Here is a 10862-nt window from a genome sequence, read left to right as displayed (position 1 = left end):
CCTGATTTATGAGGGTGCCAATCAATAGGAAGTGCAGGAATCCCTGAAGGCAGACAGCGAGGGAGTGCCAAGAACACCTCAATCAGAGCTTTGCGGAAAGGGAACTCATTTCACTGATCCATTTCAAACAGAAATTGGAGGGCAGGGAGGAGTATATAAAAATGTGGAAGGAAGTTTTTACATGCAGCTATGGATTCCAGTAGAGGAAAATCTGGATGTGGTGAATGTCCAAATTGTAGGAGGTCTGGCGGGGTTCCCATAGCAACACCACCTACTTCGGCCTACACGGGCGTTGTGTAAAATAAACTCTCCTGAGTGAGTTGCCAAGTTCAATGATATTGATCATACTTCTACAATGATGCTGGGTACAGGTCACCATGAAATAGTAATGAGACACAGAGATCTGTCACTGGAGCTTTGTGCATCACAGTAAGAGACGCTTCAGCCCATTGTGTCTGTGCTGTTCTGCAGGCCCCTATGATTGATGTGTTAGTGAGTAGATGAAGATGGGCAGGTAGAACAGGCCTCCACCCCACCCCACCCTCACTCCTGAAACAAGCAGTGACTGGGGAGAGATTGGTCCAATGTCCTCCTCTACTATACCTTGGTTATGCTCTATCTCCTTGTTGGTCCTGAGTGATCATAGCCACTGCCTCAGGCCGGTCTGGGGGCCGGGGGCCGGGGGGCCAGAGGCCGGGGTCTGAGTGGACACGACAGCCCCTTCCTCGCCCGCCCCCTTGGCGCTGGTGGAGGGAGAAACCTCCTTTACCAAGATGGCGGGCGCTGAGCGGCTGCGGCAGCCGTAATACATCAATGCACGTGCGCACCTTCACCAAGCTGGCGGACACCATGTTCTTCACCAGATGGTGGGGCGTAAATTGTTATTCCTCCTTTACCAAGAGGGGCGATGAAATTTATTATGCATTATTGGATTACAGTAACCCCGCCTCCGCCTTTATCGGGGGGGGGGGGGTGATCAAGAAGGAATAATCCTTTACCACGATGGCGAGGACATCCCGTTGGGGCAAGGCCGTTAGTGTGGAATAACCCTTTACCAAGATGTCGGATCATTCCTCCCCCCCTCCCCCCGGTAAAACCGCCGCTCCGCCTTCACCAAAATGACGGATGGTATTCACACTGCGGGGATAGGTCCGGTTCTCCTTTACAAAGATGGCCGATCCCCGTTTGTTATGTGGATGGGGGTTGTGCACTCCGTCCTTTACCAATATGTCGGTGCCAGTGGCTGTTCGCTCTGAGCTCCGGCTTTGCCGGCGCTTCCCGCCTCATCTCCACCCGCTGCAGGTTCTCACCCCGAGAGCGGCCTTTAGCTCTGGCCGCTGGCCCAGCGCCGGCTCTCGCTGTGTCCTCTCCCTGAGAAGCGGCACGTCCTGGTCCCCGGGTCCAGGCCTCTTCGTCTCCGCCACCGTCAGCGAAGAGGAGCCGCCCGAGACCGGGCCCCAGGGGGAGGCCGAGGGGGGGACCGGGCCCCAGGGGCAGGCCCAGGGGGGGACCGGGCCTCAGGGGCAGGTTACTGGGATCCCGCTCCGAATATACACCAGTAAACTGTTTCCCAAACATTATGGGTTATGGATGGAAGAGGATGTGGCAGAGGAATCCCCAGGGCTGCAAGGCAATGAGTTTGGTGCCCAAGCCTGGCTGAGGGTCTCCCTGGTACACTCAGTGCCCATCCTGACCAAGGTGGTACTGGGTGCCCGCAGCAAGGCCAGCTTGTACTGGGCTGGCTCACAGAACTTTGCCAATGGCCTCCTGGTCCTGATATGCCAGCAGCAACAGATCCTGCTGAGGCAAGGCGATGTTCCTGTTATACCCTACCATCCCATATTTGGGGAGGACAGCGGTGAAGTCTTTACCAACCTCTTGGAGCTGGTGGTCCTGGAATGCCAGCCTGTTCTGCAAGGAGTCCTGTCTGTGAACACTAGCCTGGTACTCACTGAGTTCAGAGAGGCCAGTCAGCTGCCCTGCAGTGAGTTGCAGCCCGTCAGGCACCTCCAGCCTCTTTGCGTTTCTGATTTTGCCCATTACACCAGTGGAGTTTGGGGGGCAGGCTTTGGGATGGAGCATGGCAAACCGCTGGACTCTGACATCATGACTTTTCTGCGAGCCCTAGAGTGCAGGCTGGAGGTTACCGTGGTGGACGTGCCTGCACTTCTCAACAACAGGAGGCTTCGACCCCACACTGTGGCTGGGCAAAACAGCAGCCTGGATGCTGATAACCTGCTGGTCCTAACCAAACCAGCTCTGCAGCGCCTGGGTCTTTTCAATCGCGAATGGGTCCTCATCTCATTACTGGAACCGACCATGGAGAGGGAGCAGAGAGCAGTGCGTGCAGAGCCTGAGGCAGAGCAGCCCGATCAGACAGGGGAACCCTACAGCAGTCCCAGTCTGATGGGAGGCAGCTCTGATCGGTGGCTGCGTGGGCGGCTTGCCTCTGTGGTTGTGGTGGAAGTGACTAACAGTGCCCACCTGGAGCTGGCAGAGAACACAGCAGCAATCTCGCACACGCTTTGGTTTAACATTTCCAATGGGGCCCCAATGCCCATTGCCAGTAGGACGCTGAAAATCAAGGTGGGCAGCTGGAGGTGGCGGGACCGAGGGAAGTGGGGTGGGGGAAGAGGGATAGAGGGAGGGAAGGATGTGGGGGTAAGATTAAGAGTGTCGTTTCTCTGATTATGGAAGATTGTGGGTGAACCTCAGAACAATTTCACGGTTCACTTGAGGGAAGGGAGGTCACTCTGGTGTGACCAGCCTGTGCCCTTACTCCCAAAATACACTAGGCCATTCAAGCCCTTGACTGTGTTACACAGGAACAGGAGGAAGCCATCTCCAACCCCTTGGGTCAGTTGCACAGGAATAGGAGAAAGCCAATTAGGCTTTAACGTCTGTTAAAGAGGTTCAGGAAAAGGAGGCCATTCGGCTCTTTGGAGTAGTTATTGCACACTGGCTGCTCCCCCTCCACAGAACGAAGCTGCAGCTCTGACACTCTGTTGCTCACTTTACTGACTCAATGCTGAAAGTAGCTTGTTGTGTTGCAGCGATTTTACCAGCCAGCCGCTGGGAGCAAACAGCTGAAGGATAGTCGTTCAACTCTCTCCATCCCTCCACTGGCAAATGAGCTACATGTAAAAGTCATCTTCTCTCCAACATACAATGCAAGAGCTGTGTATGATGGTCTACTGTTCGAGCATTTTAAAACACCAAGGTTAGTGCTGGCGTGGTTCGGGAGTGCAGGTTGCTTCAGTACAGCCAAATATTCCCACGGATCCGCACTGTCAGCGCTGACATTCCCACGGATCCGCACTGTCGGCGCTGACATTCCCACGGATCCACACTGTCGGCGCTGACATTCCCACGGATCCGCACTGTCGGCGCTGACATTCCCACGGATCTGCACTGAGGGCGCTGACATTCCCACGGATCCGCACTGTCTGGGACTGACATTCCCATGGATCCGCGCTGTCAGAGCTGACATTCCCATGGATCCACACTGTCTGGGACTGACATTCCCATGGATCCGCACTGTCGGAGCTGACATTCCCATGGATTCACACTGTCTGGGACTGACATTCCCACGGATCCGCACTGTCGGCGCTGACATTCCCACGGATCCGCACTGTCTGGGACTGACATTCCCATGGATCCGCGCTGTCAGAGCTGACATTCCCATGGATCCACACTGTCTGGGACTGACATTCCCATGGATCCACACTGTCGGAGCTGACATTCCCATGGATCCACACTGTCTGGGACTGACATTCCCATGGATCCACACTGTCGGAGCTGACATTCCCATGGATCCACACTGTCGGAGCAGGTATTCCCATGGATCCACACTGTCTGGGACTGACATTCCCATGGATCCGCGCTGTCAGAGCTGACATTCCCATGGATCCGCACTGTCAGTGCTGACATTCCCATGGATCCGCGCTGTCAGAGCTGACATTCCCATGGATCCGCGCTTCTTCGCTGACATTCCAGAGTTCGGGAGCCCTTGTGCCCATCATGTTCCCATGGTTACAGGGTCTCTCTGCTCACCACAGTCATGGTGTCATCATTGTTATGATTGTGTGGGTTCCTCCTTCCTGTGGTTACATATATGCACGGTGCTGTATGTTTACATGGGTTTCCTGTGGTCCCCTGAGTACAGCAGATACTGGGCTCTCGACCAGCTGCCAGATGATGTTCAATGTTGTTCTTTGTGCCCACGGTACAGGCTTATCCATTCAGGGGATGTGCTGTGTGTCCGAACACAGGGCAAGGCTGAGTTCATTGAGAGCAGTTCAGAGAGATCAGTGAGGTAAGGAGCAAAGCCAGAAAATCTGCAAGGTATTCTCTCCCTCCCTCAGCCTCCACCTTCCCTCTCCACCTTCTTCCCTCTCTCCGTCTCTTTCCTCTCTCCCTCTTCCTCCCTCTTCCCTCCCTCTCTCTCTATTTGCCTATTGGGGGTGCTCTGTTTCTCTCTGTTTTTAATGTGCGTGTACCCTACTCTCACCGTTTTTTCAGGGGAGATGATGAACTGCCAAAGACACAGTTTGTACCGTGTCCTGTTTTCCCAACAGCCCAATGCTCTCTGGCTTCTGCTTAAATTTCCAGTTTTTAGAATTCTAATTTTTATTTAGAAATCCTTCCTTGGCCTCCCTCTTCTCCAACCCAACAACCTTCTGATTTATCTGCATTCAGTGCGTTCGCTACCTTCATCCCAGACTATAGATCAAACAAAGATCAGTACAGCACAGGAACAGGCCATTCGGCCCTCCAAGCCTGCACTGACATATTTTGCCCTTCGTACTAAAACTGTCTTCACTTACAGGATCTGTATCCCTCTCTTCCCTACCTATTCGTGTATCCGTCCAGGTGCTTCTTGAATGTTGCTGTTGTGTCTGCTTCCACCACCACCTCTGGCAGCGTGTTCCAGGCACTCCCCACCCTTTGTGTGAAAAACAAGTCTCATACATCTCTTTTAAACACCCCTGCACACCCTTTGTCCTTCAGGAACTGACCTCTCCACTCTGGGAAATAGATTCATTCTTTCCACTTTATCCATGCAATCTGCAACCTTATAAACTTCCATCAAGTCACTCCTCAACCTCCTGCGTTCCAGTGAAAACAAACCCACTTTATCCAGCCTTTCTTCCTAGCTAAAATCCCCCATATTAGGCAACATCCTGATAAATCTTGTTCTGTATCCTCTCCAAAGCATCCACATCCTTCTGGTAGGGTGGTGACCAGAACTCGATGCAATATTTGAAGCGTGGCCTAACTGAAGTTCTATAAAGCTGCAGCATAACTTGTCTATCCTTAGACTCACTGCCCCTTTCCAATTAAGGTAAGCATGCCATAGGCCTTTTGTTACTCCCTTATCTAGCTGCACTACCACCTTCAGTGGCCTGTGGACCTGCACACCCAGATCCCTCTGCATACTAACAGATCTAAGGGTTCTGCCGTTCACTGTATAATTTCCACCCATACTTGACCTTCCAAAATGCATTACCCCACATTTGTCCGGTTAAACACCACCTGCCATTTTTCTGCCCAAGTCTCCAACTGATCTATATCCTGCTGTATCCCCTGACAATTCTCCTCTATCTGCAACTCCACAAACTCACTAATTAGACCACCACGTTTTCCTCTAAGTCATTTCCAGCAGAGGTCCCAGCAGTGATCCCTGTGGAACACCACGGGTCACAGCCCTTCCACCCTACCCTCTATCTCCTGTGACTAAGCCAGTTCTGTCTCCAGCTCACCCCCTGATAGCATGTGACTTCACCTTTTGTACTCGTCTGCCATGAGGGACCTTGTCAAAAGCTTTACTGAAATCCATGTGGACAACATCAGCTGCTTTTCCCTCATCAACCATCTTCGTCACCTCCTCAAAAACCTCAATTAAGTTAGTGAGGTTCAACCTCCCCCGCACAAAACCATGCTGTCTATTGCTAATACAACCATCTGCTTCGAAACACATGTAGATCTTGTCCCTGAGAATCTTTTCCAGTGATTTCCCTACCACTGAGGTAGGGAGACTGCAAGGCTCATAGGCCTGTAATTCCCTGGATGATCCCTGCTACCCTGTAATTCCCTGGATGATCCCTGCTACCCTGTAATTCCTTGGATGATCCCTGCTACCCTGTAATTCCCTGGATGATCCCTGCTACCCTTCTGAAACAATGGGACAGCACTGGCTATTCTCCTGTCCTCTGGGACCTCAGCTATAGCTAAATAGGTTACAAAGATGTCTGTCAATGCTTCAGCAATTTGTTCTCTTGCCTCCCTTAAGATTCTGGATAGATTCCATCAGGACCCTGGGACTTATCTACCTTCATACTTTTTAAGATGCACCACACCTCCTCTTTGTTAATAGCAACTTGGCTTAGAAACCTGACACTCCCTTCCCTGAGACCATACTCCACTAATTCCTTCTCTCGGTGATTACCAACACAAAGTATTTCCTTGAAAACCTCACCTCCCTCTTCTGGTTGCACACACAGATTCCCTCCTTTGTCTTTGAGTAGGCCAACCTTTTCCCTGGCTGAACTCTTGCTTCTTATATAGCTATGAAAAGCCTTGGGATTATCAGGTTTTGAGAAGATTTGTAGCTCAGGTTGAGGTTCTGCATGTCCGTTTGCTCACTGAGCTGGAAGGTCCATTTTCAGACGTTTCGTCACCATATAAGGTGACATCTTCAATGGGCCTCTGGATGAAGCTTTGTCCAGAAGCTCACTGAAGATGTTACCTGGTATAGTGATGAAATGTCTGAAAATGAACCTTCCAGCTCAGCGAGCAAACCTGCATCCAGCCTTGGGATTCTCCTTAATCTTGTTTGCACATGACTTTTCATGACACCTATTAGCCCTTCTAATTCCTTGCTTAAGTTCTTTCCTACTTTGCTGATATATTTAAAGGGCTTTGTCAGTTCCCATTCTCCTTGACCTTACCTATGCTTCCTTTTTTCTTTTTGACCAAGGTCATGCCATCGCTGGGTCATCCAGAGTTCACATAACGTGCAGTACCCAACCTTCATTCTCACAGGAACATGCTGCGCCTGAACTCTTATCAACTGCCGTTTGAAATACTCCCACATGTCCCATGTAGATTTACTCTCAAACAACCACCTCCAATCAGCACTGTCCAATCAGCACTGTCCAATCAGCACTGTCCAATCAGCACTGTCCAGTTCCTGCCTTGCTCCTCTCCCTTGTAAAATTGCTGTCTCTTGTATGCAGCTGTAAATGTAACTGTTTGTTGTAAACTGTTTTTATAATTTGTTTAATAAAATGATATATCCAGTTCCTGCCTAATATTATTGTAGTTTATCTTCCCCCAGTTTTAACACCTTCACCCGAAGACTGCTGTTATCCTTACCCATGAGTATCTTAAAACTCACGGTATTATGGTTACTACCCCCCAATATGAAAACGCAGTCACCTGGTCAGTGAAGTTTTCCCTCCCTAAACCTCTCCACCTTCCTTCACGTTCCTCGTTAACGGCATTCTTTAACTGCCAACTCTTTAAGAATGCGTTTGGTCATCTGAACCATGACCACTTCATTTTGTGGATAATATTCCTGTGCAGGCCATGCTAGGTTAATGGTGCTTTATAAATGCAGCTCTTATTTCCATCACTGGAGCTGTCTTTTCCAGATATTATTGCTCCTGACTGTCCTGTCCTGTCCTGCCTGTCTGCTGAGGATTCTCCTGTCCTGCTCCCTCTGAAGGGCTGGTATCCTTGCTTTCAGATGGCCGGTGCTGTACCTGAAGGTGAGCTCAGTGTCTGGGCACGCAGCTCCTGAGTCTGGCCCTGATTTCCTGGCTGACAACGAGCACACCTCCCTGTACCTGGTGAGTCTGTGGTTCATCCACATTTGCAGCGCCATGTACGGTACTGATTCCAAACAGAGCTTTCCTGGGATGATTGTCTCATTAGGTCAAGTATAACAGCTACTGCGGGTCATGGTTTTTGGGGCTTGTGTCAACAAGGACTTAAAGAGGCCAAATCTCAAGCAACAGACATTTTTCTTTATTTAAATGATGAATGTTGGGTCCAGCATTTATTCGCTGTCCTTAGCTGCTGTTGAGAAGGTGGGAGTGAACTGCTGCCTTGATCCGCTGCAGTCCATGTCCAGCGATGTCTTGGAGTTTCTAACCAGCGGAGAGTTTGCCCCCAATACCCATTGAATCCAGTTTTGCCCGGGCTGCTTGATGCCACACTCTGTCGAATGCAGCCTTGATGTCAAGGGCTGTCCCTCTCCCCTCCCCTCTGGAATCCAGCTCTTTTGTCCATGTTTGACCCAAGGCTGGAGTGAGGTCAGGAGCTGAGTGACCCTGGGGGAACCCAAACTGGGTGTCACTGAGCAGGTTATTGCTGAGCGGGTGCTGCTTAATAGCGCTGTTACTGACCCCTTCCATCACGTTACTGAGGATCGAGGGGAGACTGATGGGGCAATAATTGGCCGGGTTGGATCTGTCCTGCTTTTTATATAGAGGACACACCTGGGCAATGTCCCACATTGTCGGGTAGATGTCGGTGTTGTAACTGTACTGGAACAGCGTGGCTCGGGGAGCGGCAAGTTCTGGAGCACAGATTAGATTTTGGGATTGGTGACCACATCCATCTCATACATGTACAGCATGGAATCAGACCCTTCGATCCAATTCCACCGAATTTTCAGAAAATGTATTAAATTATTTAGAAGCAGGAAATGAGGCATATGTTAATGAATTGGATCAAACATAATCCACCATGTGATTGACAATGCCTCCGTGTTATCCGAGAATGATGAGGCAGTTAGTGTGGAATATGCTGCTCCCAGTAAACCTGTGGAGAATACTGTCAAACTGAAGTGTTCGAGGCCTTGTCCCCGAGGTCTTCCCTCAATTGCTTCAGACCTGGCTTCCATCTGAAGAAAGCTGCGCCATTGTTGCTACCCCCATTACGAGGGCCTGGTGATCTACACTGTTTTAACCATCCATTTCAATCCTTCTGACCGTTGGACATGAGGCAACTGCTTATGATGTAGGAGCAGCTGTAAGCCATTCAGTCCATCAATTCTGCTGTTCCATTTTAGGACAGCGTGGTTGGGCTGACAACCTCAATTCCACCTTCCTACCTTTTTCTCTATAGCCCTCGATTCATCCCTTACTGATTAAACATCTATCCATCTCAGCCTTGAATAGACTTAATGACCTCTCCTCAACAGCCCTCTGCAGTAGTGAATTCCACACATTCGCTGTCCCTGAGAAAAGGAATTCCTCCTCATCTCTGTCTTAAATATATGATTGTGTGGAGGTGCTGATGTTGGACTGGGGTGGACAAGGTCAGAAGTCACACAACTTCAGGTTATAGTCCAACAGGTTTATTTGAAATCACAAGAATTTGGAACATTGCTGCTTCGTCAGGTGACGTGTTACTCCATTTCCAAATGCAACAAGATCTGGACAATATCCAGGCTTGGGCTGACAAGTGGCAAGTGACGTTCATGCACATATGTCAGGCACTGACTATCCACTAAGAGACAGTCTAACCTTCACCCCATGACAATCATCAATAAGAGAGAATCTAACCACTGTCCCTTCGCATTCAATAGTGTTGCAATCACTAAATTCCTCTAATACCAATATCCTGGGGGTTGCCATTGACCAGAAACTGAACTGGAATCGTCCCACAGGAGCAGGTCAGAGGCTGAGATTACTGTGATGAGTAACTCACCAAAGCCTGTCCACCATCTACAAGGCACAAGTCAGGAGTGGGAGGGAATACTCCCCACCTGCCTGGATGGGGGCAGCTCCAACAACACTCAAGAAGCTCAACACCATCCAGGACAAAGCAGCCGCTTGATTGGCACCACATCCACAAACACCCCCTCTCTCCCCCACTGACGCTCAGTAGCAGCAGTGTGGACTGTCTACAAGATGCTCTGCTCATTGCTTCACTGTCTTTGGGTCAGAATCCTGGAATTCTCTCCCCAAGGGCACTGTGGGTCTACCCACAGCACATGGACTGCAGCGGTTCAAGAAAGCAGCTCACCCCCACCTTCTCAAGAGGCAATAAATGCTGGACGAGCAAGTGATGCCCACATCCCACAAGTGAATAAAATAAGAAGTTGCCTTGTTTTTCTAAACCCCACTGAGAACAGGGTAAATATGGTATGAGAAAGTTGTTTGTCATCGGCTTCTGGAGCCAAGTGGCCTTGGTGATTTTTATCATCGCCTTCCTTTTCTCGATTTTAGTTTGAAATTGGAGTTTGGGAAAGGAGGTAACACTGTAGCTGCTGTTAGGCGAGATCTCGTGCTCAGAACAAGCTCAAAACACTCCCTTTCAACAGGATACCGATTTCTTGCAAATTCTTCAGACCATTGCTTTGTGTATGTCATCATATTTTGGTCTGTATTTCAGGATGGTTGTGTTAACAGCTTTATCCCCGCCGCAGCTGCATCCAATGGTCATCAATTCTGGGGCAGCACATCTCCCCCTGGACTGACCGACATTGTGGATATCCTCAGTAGCATCATGCAGCCCTACCTGCACACTGGGTCAGTATCTGAAGGTAACAAACACAGATCTGTACTCTGTATTAAACCCCATTGCTGTACCTGTCCCTGGGAGTATTTGAGCTGAAAAATGTGTTGCTGGAAAAGCGCAGCAGGTCAGGCAGCGTCCAAGGAGCAGGAGAATCGACGTTTCGGGCATAAGCCCTTCTTCAGGAATGAGGAGGGTGTGCCAAACAGGCTAAGATAAAAGGTAGGGAGGAAGGACTTGCGGGAGGGGCGTTGGGAATGCGATAGGTGGAAGGAGGTTAAGGTGAGGGTAATAGGCCGGAGAGGGGGTGGGGGCAGAGAGGTCGGGAAGAA

The 10862-nt window shown here is 50.1% G+C and overlaps 1 protein-coding gene across 1 annotated transcript in view; it reads left to right on the top strand.

Annotated features, from left to right (window-relative positions):
- The first annotated feature begins 1134 nt into the window (after positions 1 to 1134).
- The window catches only part of LOC122540217 (peroxisome assembly factor 2-like), a 43949-nt gene continuing 34221 nt past the window's right edge, over positions 1135 to 10862 (top strand). The window contains exons 1-5 of the mRNA XM_043675609.1: positions 1135 to 2586; positions 3054 to 3220; positions 4232 to 4315; positions 7751 to 7853; positions 10408 to 10544. Coding sequence (XP_043531544.1) covers positions 1171 to 2586; positions 3054 to 3220; positions 4232 to 4315; positions 7751 to 7853; positions 10408 to 10544 — 1907 coding nt within the window. The 5' untranslated portion in view covers positions 1135 to 1170. The remainder of the gene's footprint in view (positions 2587 to 3053; positions 3221 to 4231; positions 4316 to 7750; positions 7854 to 10407; positions 10545 to 10862) is intronic.

Source organism: Chiloscyllium plagiosum, chromosome 3 (assembly GCF_004010195.1).
Source record: "Chiloscyllium plagiosum isolate BGI_BamShark_2017 chromosome 3, ASM401019v2, whole genome shotgun sequence".
NCBI classification, from domain to species: domain Eukaryota; kingdom Metazoa; phylum Chordata; class Chondrichthyes; order Orectolobiformes; family Hemiscylliidae; genus Chiloscyllium; species Chiloscyllium plagiosum.
The sequence above is the reverse complement of the archived record's forward strand: the minus strand, read 5'-3'. Positions and strand labels throughout refer to the sequence as shown.